At 44.4% G+C, this 12643-nt stretch overlaps 1 protein-coding gene and 1 long non-coding RNA gene across 3 annotated transcripts in view; one reads left to right on the top strand and one right to left on the bottom strand.

Annotated features, from left to right (window-relative positions):
* LOC133475459 (uncharacterized) overlaps positions 1 to 12643 on the top strand; it is a 34854-nt gene that overhangs the window by 15634 nt on the left and 6577 nt on the right. The window contains exon 5 of one of the 2 annotated variants that reach the window (XR_009787855.1): positions 2260 to 2927. The exons of the other annotated variant lie outside the window; for it this stretch is intronic. This is a non-coding gene — a long non-coding RNA (uncharacterized LOC133475459). Of the gene's footprint in view, positions 1 to 2259; positions 2928 to 12643 lie in introns of those variants that run through there. 2 annotated transcript variants of the gene reach the window in all.
* LOC133475443 (3-hydroxy-3-methylglutaryl-coenzyme A reductase-like) overlaps positions 1 to 12643 on the bottom strand; it is a 29205-nt gene that overhangs the window by 3706 nt on the left and 12856 nt on the right. The window contains exons 12-19 of the mRNA XM_061768301.1: positions 8903 to 9097; positions 8664 to 8822; positions 8418 to 8575; positions 8222 to 8327; positions 7913 to 8083; positions 3513 to 3653; positions 3282 to 3440; positions 2956 to 3110 (exon numbers count right to left, since the gene is read on the bottom strand). Coding sequence (XP_061624285.1) covers positions 2956 to 3110; positions 3282 to 3440; positions 3513 to 3653; positions 7913 to 8083; positions 8222 to 8327; positions 8418 to 8575; positions 8664 to 8822; positions 8903 to 9097 — 1244 coding nt within the window. The remainder of the gene's footprint in view (positions 1 to 2955; positions 3111 to 3281; positions 3441 to 3512; positions 3654 to 7912; positions 8084 to 8221; positions 8328 to 8417; positions 8576 to 8663; positions 8823 to 8902; positions 9098 to 12643) is intronic.

A 12643-nucleotide genomic window follows, 5' to 3' on the forward strand; every position in this document is an offset into this window, starting at 1 on the left:
GGCATCTTCTCACCCGCAACAATTATGTTGAACAAGCTGGTCAAAAACTCCACAGCCACCTCTCGTAGATGCTTCCATACCTCCTCAGGAATGTCATCAGGGTCAACTGCCTTTCGATTTTTCATCCTCTTTCATGCCTTTCTAACTTTCCCCTTACTAATCATGGCCACTTCCTGGTCCACCACACTTACCTCTTCTACTCTTTCTTCTCTCTCATTTTCCTCATTCATTAACTCTGCAAAGTATTCTTTCCATCTGTCCAACCACTATTGGCACCAGTCAACACATTTAAATCTTTTTCCCTCATCACACCAACCTGCTGTTTCCCATCTCTATCACTCTGGCCAACCTGTATAGATCTTTCTCTCCTGCTTTAGTGTCCAACCTGGCATATATGTCATCATCCGTCTCTTGTTTGGCCTTTGTCACCTCTACCTTTGCCCTACGTCACATTTCCATGTATTCTTGTCTCCTCTCCTTGGTCCTCTCAGTGTCCCACTTCTTCTTAACTAACCTCTTGTATGATTTCCTGTACTTTGAGGTTCCACCACCAAGTCTCCTTCACCCATTTGCTACCAGAAGATACACCAAATATTCTCCTGCCTGTCTCTCTGATCACCTTGGCTGTAGTGTTCCAATCTTCTGGAAGCTCCTCCTGTTCACCAAGAGCCTGTCTCACTTCTTCTCAAAAAGACACTCACTCTTCACATATGCTTCCTTTCTCAGCTTCCACCACATGGTTCTCTGCTCTGCCTTTGTCTTCTTAATCTTCCTCCCCACCCCCAGAGTCATCTTACACACCACTATCCCCTATGTAGTCTCCACCACACTCTCGCCTACCACTACCGGTAGTCGGTAACCTCCTTAGATTATATCGCCTGCACAAGATGTAATCCACCTGTGTGCTTCTACCTCCGCTCTTGTAGGTCACCCTATGTTCCTGCCTGCAAAGTCTACCACCATCTGTCCCTCCAAGTTCCTTCCCTGTGTGCGGAACTTAACCGTCACTTCTTCATCACTACTGTTTCCTTCACTAACATGTCCATTACAATCTGCTCAAATCACGACTCTCTGTCTGAGATGCTCAGAACTACTTCGTCTAGCTCATTTCAGAATTAATTTTTCATCTCGAGGTCACATCCTACCTGTGGGGCATAGCCACTAATTACATTATACATAACACCGTTAATTTCAAGTTTCAGCCTCATCACTCGATCTGACACTCTTTTCACCTCCAAGACATTCTTAGCTACCGTATTTTCCGCACTGTAAGGCGCACTTAAAAGCCTTTAATTTTCTCAAAAATCGACGGTGCGCCTTCTAACCCGGTGCGCCTTATGTGTGCAATGAGTTCCAAAATCTGTAAAAATGTTGTTGGTAAGCGCACCGCTTGATTGACTGTCGGACCATTTCCCGCCGACATAGGGACGTAATACGTACACTATGTACGCTGGCAGCGATAAACCAATTAGAGTACATTACGCAAAGCTACGTACACTTACCTCCACCACGCCTCCGGTAGGTATATTGTACTACCGGTATGCTGCAAAACAAAATTTTTTTGGCTAAGGACCCCCGAAAATGGCCGGGAGGATTAACAACTCCAACCGCTGGACATTGGTGTAAACAGGGCGTTCAAATTGAAGGGAGCGATGGATGAGAGACGGCGAACACACCTTTACTAAGACTGGCAGGCAGCGCCGGGCGAGTTACGCCACCACGTGAATGGATTGTGGATGCCTAGGCGACTGTTGTCCGAGCTATAACGAAAGCCGGCATCATTGCTGAACAGCCACCCAGCAATGAGACCCAGCTGACTCTGGGCAAGAGGCGGGGTACACCCTGAACGAGTTGCCAGCCAATTGCAGACCACGTATCTACCTTTCTCCTAATCATGTCAACCAACTCCAAGCTTTTCCTGTCATAGTCCCAACATTCAAAGTCCCCACATTCAGTTCTAGGCTCTGTGCTTTCCTCTTCTCTTTCTGCCGAAGAACTCGCTTTCCACCTCTTCTTCGACCCACAGTAGCTGAATTTCCCATGGTGCACTGCAGGTTGACGGCGCCGGTGGCGGACGTTGTTAACAAACTCCACACTGGCGGGGCCGGGGATTGAACCCCGGACCTCAGAACTGTGAGGCAGATGTGCTAACCAGTGCCGCCCATTTCTTAATAATCACATTTTATTTTTTTTTTTTTTTCCTCTTCTGTTTCTGTCTAATAACCCACTTTCCACCTCTCCTTTGTCTTCGACCCACAGTAGCTGAGTTTCCACCGGGGCCGGTGGCGGATGTTGTTAACACTGGCCACGACCGATCCAGTATGTAATTCTTTGGATGTACACTCATTTGTTTGGCAAAGTTTTAACCCGGATGCCACTGCTGACGCACCCCTCTGCATTTATCCGGGTTTGGGATGGCCTATGGTTTGCACTTACTTTAAAACTACATGCTTTGGTCTTTACACATTCATCATTACGTTTATGATGGAGTAAATTTACTTTAACTTCTGCCATTTGACTCTTACCTTCATATACATCCATCCATTTTATGGCACACCTGTGCAATAATCATGCTGTCTAATCAGAATCTTGATATGCCACACCTGTGAGGTGGGATGGATTATCTCGACAAAGGAAAAATGCTCACTAACACAGATTTAGACAGATTTGTGAACAATATTTGAGGGAAATGGCCTTTTGTGTATGTAGAAAAAGTTTTAGATCTTGGAGTCCAGCTCACGAAAAATGGGAGCAAAACCAAAAGTGTTTTTGTTCCGTGTACTTCTAGTTTTATGTTTAGTTTGACAGTAAACTTCAACTGAAAATGGCATTAAACTCGTATCTCAAGTCTGCGCTCGCAGGTCAAAGAAAGAAATTGGCCAAACGACGGCTCGTATCTCAAAATCTCCGAAATCGGGTCACTTTTATCCATATGAAAAAAAAAAAAACACCTACCTGTTATGTGTCATGTGACTCTTGACCAGGTGGCCAGCTGCCAGAGCAGCCATGAGTGACAGCTCTCCAGCCAGCACAGTGGCACACACCACCTTGGCGAGCTGCCTGGCATTCTCCCCTGGACAAGCCTCACTGGGCCCCTGTACGCCCAGCATCTGGACACGCACAAAATTCCTGACTCAAGATTTTTAACGACTAAATTGGCCAAATAATGTCAATTAAAAACGACATTTTCTTTAACAAAAAAAGAAAAAATCTTGTGATAAAATGGCAATTTGAGCTGCCCAAAATACTATATAATCGTCGTGCTTCTGATCATCTGATACCTGGAGGCAAGCTTGCTGGGGAAGCAGGTTTGTTCCACCACCTACAGTGCCGAGCTCTATTGAGGGCATGGTGCAGCTGATGTAAAGATCTTCAGCTGTTGGGCCTGAAACCTCCATCAGGGTGATGCAGTTACTGCTGCTCACTGACTGGGCAGGATCCTGTGGTGCACACACACTATGAAGCAAGGAATGCAATTGGAATGAGCGGCGATATGATTTTATTAGTATTACCTGTCCACAGGCAATGTATATGGCTGCTACCAGGTTCGCTGCATGTGCGTTAAATCCACCGATGCTGCCTGCCATAGCCGAGCCCACGAGGTTTTTATTGATGTTCACCTCCACCAGAGCTTCTGTCGAGGTCTTCAAAACCTATGATACAGTGCTCAAGGTAAGTAACCACCCCAAAAAACTGTGATAAAACCTACATACAGATAGAAGCACTTATAATGTCAGAGCCAAAAGGTAAGCAGAGGTGCAGTGTTGGCACAGATTCATGTTGGCTTACATTGTTAACCAGCACATACTCCAAAGACCTTTTATAACGACATCTTGGAACTGTTTAAATGGGCAGCCTTGGCGCAGTCCAACCCTCACCGGAAACAAGTCTGACTTACTGCCGGATATGCGGACCAAACTCTGACTCCGGTCGTACAGGGATCGAACAGTATCGGGGTTCGGTACCCCATACTCCCGAAGCACTCCCCACAGGACACCTCGAGGGACACGGTCGAACGCCTTCTCCAAGTCCACAAAACACATGTAGACTACTTGGGCGAACTCTCATGCACCCTCGAGGACCCTGCTAAGAGTGTAGAGCTGGTTCACTGTTCCACGGCCAACCCAACAAATCACTTTACAGTTTTTAACCTCATTAAGCAAAGCAAATTTATTTATATAGCGCATTTCATACACAAGGTAACTCAATGTGCTTTACATGATTAAAAGCAAAAAAAAAAAAAAATGCTTATAAACATTTAAAACGAAGTGAAAAAACTACAATTAAAACAGCATACAGTGCAAGAAATATGTAAAAGTAGAAATGCTCTAAATGCTGCTTAACCTTGTTTGGTTTGGACTCTGTGCTCCACTATTTGACCTGAATCTGTCGATCTCAGAGCCCTACTGGGTTTATATTCCATTAGCATTTCATTCATGTATTCAGGACCTAAACCGTTTAGTGATTTATAGACCAGTAACAGAACGTTAAAATCTATTCTAAAAGTGACTGGAAGCCAGTGTAAAGACTTTAGAATTGGAGTAATATGCTCTGACCTCTTTGTTCTAGTCAGAACCCGAGCTGCAGCATTCTGAATGAGCTGCAGCTGTTTAATGCTCTTTTTAGGGAGTCCAGTCAGAAGACCATTACAATAGTCAAGTCTACTTGAGATAAAAGCATGGATGAGCTTCTCCTGGTCTGCTAGACACATGCAAGCCTTCACTATGGATATGTTCTTCAGATGGTAGAACGCAGTTTTAGTAATTCATTTGATATGACTGTTGAAAGTCAGGTCGGAATCTATCAGAACACCAAGGTTTGGGACTTGGTCTTTGGTTTTTAAAGAGAGTGACTCCAGGTATTTACTAACAGCAATCCTCTTTTCTTTATTACCAAAAATCTCAGTTTTATTGTGGTTTAATAGAAGAAAACTTTGCCTCATCCAGATATGTATCAGTTTTAGACAGTGACACAACACCTCAATTGAACTGTAGTCATCTGGAGACACTGCTTGATATAACTGTGTGTCATCTGCATAGCTATGATAGTCAAAATTAAAGTTCTGACGAATTTGACCCAAGGGTAGCATATACAGGCTGAACACGAGGAGTCCAATAACTGACCCTTGAAGGACCCCATAGGTCATTGCCATTCGATGAGATTGAACACTTCCAATGGTTACAAAATAACTCATTTCCTCCAGGTAGGAGCTGAACCATTTAAGGACTGTTCCATTTAGTCCTACCCACGTTTCCAACCTGTTCAGCAGTAGATTATGATCTACCGTATCAAAAGCCACACCGAGGACCTACCAGACCAGAATTGACACCTTTCCTGAGTCAGTAGTCAACCTTATATCATTTAATGAGTAATGAGTTCGGAAACCTGATTGAAATTTGTCAAAAAGGCAATTTAAGTTTAAGAAATTGCTGAGTTGATTAAATATAACTTTCTCAACAATCTTGGCCATGAAAGGGAGATTTGAGTTGGGTCTATCGCTTGCTAACATGGAAGCGTCCAGGGTTCTATTTTTGAGAAGAGCCTTAATGGCAGCTACTTTAAGAGATTTAGGAAACTCGCCTGACTGAAGTGAGCAATTGATTTGCTGCAAATGAGCTGGCACAGACTTAGCAATAGCTTTGAACAAGTCAGATGGTATTGAGTCAAGACAGCTCGTTGATGGTTTCAGCTGCTGAACCGTTTTCTCTACAGTTTTTTGGTCAACTATCAAATTCCATCCATCCATCCATTTTCTACCGCTTATCCGAGGTCGGATCGCGGGGGCAGTAGCTTTAGCAAGGACGCCCAGACTTCCCTCTCCCCAGCCACTTCATCCAGGTCTTCCGGGGGGATCCCAAGGCATTCTCAGGCCAGCCGAAGGATGTAGTCTCTCCAGCGTGTCCTGGGTCGTCCCCGGGGTCTCCTCCCGGAACACCTCACCAGGGAGGCGTCCGAATCAGATGCCCCAGCCACCTCATCTGGCTCTTCTCGATGTGAAGGAGCAGCGGCTCTACTCTGAGATCCTCCCGGATGACCAAGCTTCTCACCTTATCTCTAAAGGAGAGCGCGGACACCCTGCGGAGGAAACTCACTTCGGCCGGGATCTTGTACTTTCAGTCACGACCCACAGCTCGTAACCATAGGTGAGAGTAGGAACGTAGATTGACAGGTAAATCGAGAGCTTCGCCTTCCGGCTTAGCTCCTTCTTTACCACAACGGATCGATACAAAGTCCGCATCACTGCAGACGCTGCACCGATCCGCCTATCGATCTACCGTTCCATTCGTCCCTCACACGTGAACAAGACCCCAAGATACTTGAACTCCTCCACTTGGGGCAGGATGTCATTCCCGACCCGGAGAGGCCACTCCACCCTTATCCGACTGAGGACCATGGTCTCAGATTTGGAGGTGCTGATTTTCATCCCAGCCGCTTCACACTCTGCTGCGAACCGCTCCAGTGAGAGTTGGAGATCACGGCTTGATGAAGCCAACAGAACCACATCATCTGCAAAAAGCAGAGATGCAATACTGAGGCCACCAAACCGGACCCCCTCTACGCCTCGGCTGCGCCTAGAAATTCTGTCCAGAAAAGTTATGAACAGAATCGGTGACAAAGGGCAGCCTTGGCGCAGTCCAACCCTCACCGGAAACAAGTCCGACTTACTGCCGGATATGCGGACCAAACTCTGACTCCGGTCGTACAGGGATCGAACAGCCCGTATCAGGGGGTTCGGTACCCCATACTCCCGAAGCACTCCCCACAGGACACCTTGAGGGACACGGTCGAACGCCTTTTCCAAGTCCACAAAACACATGTAGACTGGTTGGGCGAACTCCCATGCACCCTCGAGGACCCTGCTAAGAGTGTAGAGCTGGTTCACTGTTCCAAGGCCAGGACGAAAACCACACGGCTCCTCCTGAATCTGAGATTCAACTTCCCGACGGACCCTCCTCTCCAGCACCCCTGAATAGACCTTACCAGGAAGGCTGAGGAGTTTGATCCCCCTGTAGTTGGAACACAACCTCCGGTCCCCCTTCTTAAAAAGGGGGACCACCACCACAGCCTGCCAATTCAGAGGCACTGTCCCCGAGGACCACGCGATGTTGCAGATGCGTGTTAAACTTTGCTCTGTCCTGGGCATTTTAGGACACAAAAAAAACCTTCAAATTAATAATTTTGTACTGTACAGTAATATTGGTGCATATGGCCTCAAAAAATAAAATAAAGTGCTTCAATGTAACGGCCAATCGGCTATAGCGGATGACCCTCACCCCCCGACCCTATTAGTCCGTTATATCGAGGTTCCACTGTGTTTTCATTTTTTGAGATGACATACCTAAATAAATTGTGCAACAGAAACCTGCAGATGACTACAGATGGGATTTATTGTTCTTAAATTTGTTGTGGTACTGTGTGAGGGTTCAGGCTATGCCCGTATTGCATTTTCCAGCTAATAAATCACATCTGTAGTCATCTGCAGGCTTCTGTTGGACAATTTATTTAGGTATGTAGCTGTAGAAAAATGTGGGTCCCATTGTGACAACAGTTGAGAACCAATGGTCTCTATTACTCTACTATAACTATATATAACTATAACTGCAAGAAATTTTATATCTTGGCACTGATCTTTTCTTTTTAGGAAGGAACAGCCTCAATACTTTGTGTTCTTTTTAGGAAACTAACAGTTTTAACATTCTGAATTATGCTATACATTTTTTACTACCTGTCTGGAAGTAAAAGTCTGGTACCCCACTTAAAATAGGGATGGGGAGAGGTGGGCCAGGGGTTCTCCAAATAAAATTTCACTCAAGGCCCCAATTTGGTGAGGAGTGGCCATTACTGTATGTCCCTGAAGGGGCTAATTTACCAGACACAAAATGTCTTGTAAACAAGGTGCACTTAAACCTACCTCTCTGACTACATTAGCAGGGATGGTGGCCTCACAGACGGCAGATTTTCCTCTGCCTTCTATCCAGTTGATTGCAGATGGTTTCTTATCTGTACAGTAGTTTCCACTGACAGCCAAAACATGCAGCTCTGGAAAGTGCTGCTGAAGTTTGTTCAAAGCCTGCTCTGTACCCTGCAGCAGGATAGAACACACTTTTAGTATGTGTGGTACACTTTGTTCATGTTTCATGCCATACTGTTCTAGAAATGTCAGGAAAGAAATGTGATTGACACTGCCATAATGACTCTCACACACTTATTTGATAATTACCTTTGAGATCATATTCATTCCCATTGCATCCCCCGTCTTAGAATGAAAACGAATGTACAGGTTTCTTCCAGCCAGACCAACCAGCAGCTTCTGGAGCCGAGCAAACCTGCCAAGTCAACCACAGATGTTACTCATCATGGCAAACACAACATGTGGACCATGCATTTAAATGTCAACAAGCGTGGTCACAGTTTACCTGCTGGTGTTGTCAAAGGCTTCTTTAATGGCCTGGAAACCATATCTGCTGTCTAGCCAAGCTTTAACCTCAGCAGCCTGGCAGGCAGAAGGCAGCCTCACCACAGGTCCTCGGGTCATGCTGTCAGCCAGGATGCGACTCCTGGCTCCACCTCCAAGCTAAAGAGTGCAGAAGACAGAGCCATTCAGATACACACAAGATGATAACAGCAATAGCTGTTGGCACTTTCAAAACTACAAAATTCACCGCAATTGCCCGACATCCCCGATTGGTGCTAGCTACAAGGCATCCCTCCGTAGTTGCCATAGGAACTTGGAACTGCGTCCCATCCAGATGTAGTGGCCCAGCCACACCCACCGGCACAGGCATATATCCAATCACATTCTCACAGCAGGTGCCTACAACCTGGAGAACACATTCACAGCTTTGTAAAATATGCAGTAATGAGGACTTGTGTTGATTGCATGTGAATGACCTGACCTCACCTTGGAGTAGTCGTAATCAGTGAATGGCAATGACGAGAGTGCAGCGGGAGAGGGAAGCTTTGATGATATCATTTGTCTCCGTATGGCTACACCTCGCTCAGGCCTCTCCATGATGGTCTCCAGTTTGTAAGCAGGAATGTGTTTAGAGTTGACCAGCATCATCACCTCAGCATCACTCAGGAAACGAGGCCCTTGCTGCAAAAAAAATGGGTTGTGTCAAGGGTCTCAAGATCAGATGTCAGACGTTGTGCGTTCAGTGACAGATTGTGGTTTCAGGAATTTTAATTGTGAAGAATAATAACAAATAACATTCTGGAGGTTTTCACCTCCTACTTAGCTTCACATTTGCTACCTGTATATATGTCCACTTAGGCCACCACTAAATCTTCCATGGCTAAATTGAACTGAACTGAATATTAGTGTATTGACATGATCAAGTTATGCTGGTAATGCCTTCTTCTTCTTCTACTTCTTTTCCTTTCGGCTTGTCCATTTAGGGGTCGCCACAGCACGTCATCCTTTTCCATGTAAGCCTATCTCCTGCATGCTCCTCTCTGCCCTCATGTCTTCCCTCACAACATCCATCAACCTTCTCTTTGGTCTTCATCTAGCTCTCTTCCCTGGCAGCTCCATCCTCATCATCCTTCTACCAATATAATCACTATTTCTCCTCTGGACGTGTCCAAACCATCGAAGTCTGCTCTCTCTAACTTTTGTCTCCAAAACATCAAACCTTGGCTGTCCCTCTGATGAGCTCATTTGTAATTTTATCCAACCTGGTCACTCCTAGACCGAAACCTCAACATCTTAATTTCCGCCACCTCCGGCTCTGCTTCCTGTTGTCTCTTCAGTGCCACGGTCTCTAATCCGTACATCATGGCTGGCCTCACCACTGTTTTATAAACTTTGCCTTTCATCCTAGCAGAGACTCTTCTGTCACATAACACACCTGACACGTGACACCTTCCTCCACCCGTTCCAACCTGCTTGGACCAGTTTCTTCACTTCCTGACCACAGTCACCTTTGCTCTGGACGGTTGACCCCAAGTATTTAAAGTCCTCCACCCTTGCTAGCTCTTCTCCCTGTAGCCTCACTCTTCCCCCACCACCCCTCTCATTCATACAGTGTATGGGCCATAAAAGTTGTCTAATAATTAGACTTTACACCAATCTGATTGGCTTGATCGGTATCTGCTGATAATTAGCATTTTATGCTGATCGGCTTTGTCATAATTCGCCGATACGATCAATGACGCCATTGATGGGCTCCGCAAAACATTTACTCCGCGTCGCCATCGTGTACAGTATATTATATTCCAAAAGCTGGTTTATTTTTATCCTTGTCTTTAGACGTAGTACTATAAATATCAGACCGCCAATAAAGTTCTTTTTAAAAAAACGTCGGCTGTGGGACAGACAACACGTCTGAGACAGACAACATGTAATACCTGTTACATATATATATATATATATAATATATATATATTATATATATATTATATATATAATATATATATTATATATATATATTATAACAAATATATATATATATATATATATATATATATATATATTATATATATATTCCCGGCGCAACATCGACCAATGAGAGCATGAGTGGATTTATCGACATAAGAACCCAAAGCAATTCTGGAAAAGAATCAATATTATAACTAATAAACCCACAATTTGTTTTACTCATATTAAAATTAACAATGAAACTGTCAGTGAACCATCAATAATAGCCAACCTGACAGAACTGGAGAGGATCTGCAAGGAGGAATGGCACAGGATCCCAAATCCAGGTATGCAAAACCTGTTGCATCATTCCCAAAAAGACTCATGTCTGCATTAGCTCAAAAGGGTGCTTCTACTAAATACTGAGCAAAGGGTCTGAATACCTATGGCTGTGTGATATTTCAGTTTTTTTTTTTTAAGACATCTGTAAACATTTCAACAATTCTGCTTTTTTCTGTCAATGCTGTGCTGTGCTGTGTATGTTAATGAGGAAAAAAATGAACTTAAATGATTTTAGCAAATGGCTGTAATATAACAAAGAGTGAAACAGTTAAGGGAGTCAGAATACTTCCGTACCCACTGTATGTGCGACCCTTTAACCATCTTGATTCCAAAAAGGGCTCAATGTGCAGCCCACGTGATGCAGCATCAGCTGTGTTGTCTTTAGAGCAAACGTCTCTACTATCTCTCTTGAGATAGACCATGTATAACTGAGAGTCTATTGGCCACGAAAGTATGGAATCTCTTCGTTGTGGATATAGCCTAGCACTGAGGTGCTATCTGTCCAGAAGGTAGAGTCTCACATTTCTACTTGGAGTTGTCTTTTTAACATCCTATCCACCTTTACTGCAAGAGTCGCTGCAGCCAGTTGAGGGGGGTGACTCTGGCTTTCCCCAAATCGAACGTGACATGGATCTTTCCTGCACTATTTGTGGACCTGAGATAACTGACTGTGCCATAACCTACTTCGCTGGCATCACAGAAGTGATGAAGCTCTACGGACGTGACAAGACCAAAGTCCACTTGAAATCTTTTGAGTTGATCGAATTCTATGAGCCATTTCTGCCATTTCTTAGCAAGTTTCTTTGGGATAGTTTCATCCCACCCACATTTTAATTTACAGACCTCTTGAAGAATTTGCTTGGCTATGAGAATATATGGGGCAAGGAATCTCAATGGATCGTAAATAGAGCTAACCATGGAGAGAATACCTCTTCTGTGTGTACTTTGTGTGTACGCCTTTCACAAGTTGAGGTAAATACTGCCCCTCAAGTTGCCAACTTCCAATCCAGTAAGTTCATAGCTATTTACTGGTCTCTTCTGACCTATTGTTTTTAAGGCAACCGTTGTTCTTCTTGACTTGGGGTTCAGCTGTCTCATCAAATTCTCTGTCCGGAATGTCGCAGACCTGCCACGGTCAAGGAATGCATAGGTCAGTATGAATTTATTTCCTTTACCAACCTTTATGTATGAATTTATTTCCTCTATCAACCTTTTTCACAAACTGGCACAATAGCTAATGCGCAAGCACCGGCCCCAGTAATGCTCCGGCTGAAACCAGTGCGCTACTGATGTTTGTGTCTTTTGTATCAGAAGCATTTGGTTGAGGGTTATAGGTGGCGTTTTGATTTGTTGCTTCTGGGCTGTCTATATGCAATATTTTTGGATGACTCCTGTTACATCTTTGGCATGTCAGCCTTTGGTTGCAATTTTTACTCAAATGCCCTTTTATCAAACATCCAAAACAGTGACGAGTGGCTTTTAGAAACTCCACTTTCTTTTTGTGAGCAATCTGTTAACATATGCTTTCCTTTTCAAAAAGTACAAAATGAAGAGACAGGACTGCCCCCTGGTGGCTGCCGTTTGAGTGCGCTGTCTTGTACTGTATCTGAGAGTGGCGGGGCACTGCTGTTGACATCAGTTGCCCCAATAGTGGCAAAGCTGCTTACCTTACTAGTTCTAGGTACTAGTTGATTTCTGGCGACTATTCTTCTATTGGGAGATTGACGAGCTTGGATGTTTCCAAACAATGGGTCCATAAGCATTTTTGCTTGAGTCTCCATGAATTTCACAAGATGCTTTAATGTAGCTCTTCACTTTGTTGTTTTCAAAACATAATAAGCTCTCACTTGCCATCTTTCTCGCAGTTTGTAGGGAAATTTCAATACGATTGACCTCATGTTGGAGGGAATATCAAGTTCATCCATGTGATGCAAATCCTGC

This window comes from Phyllopteryx taeniolatus, chromosome 3 (assembly GCF_024500385.1).
Source record: "Phyllopteryx taeniolatus isolate TA_2022b chromosome 3, UOR_Ptae_1.2, whole genome shotgun sequence".
NCBI lineage: Eukaryota > Metazoa > Chordata > Actinopteri > Syngnathiformes > Syngnathidae > Phyllopteryx > Phyllopteryx taeniolatus.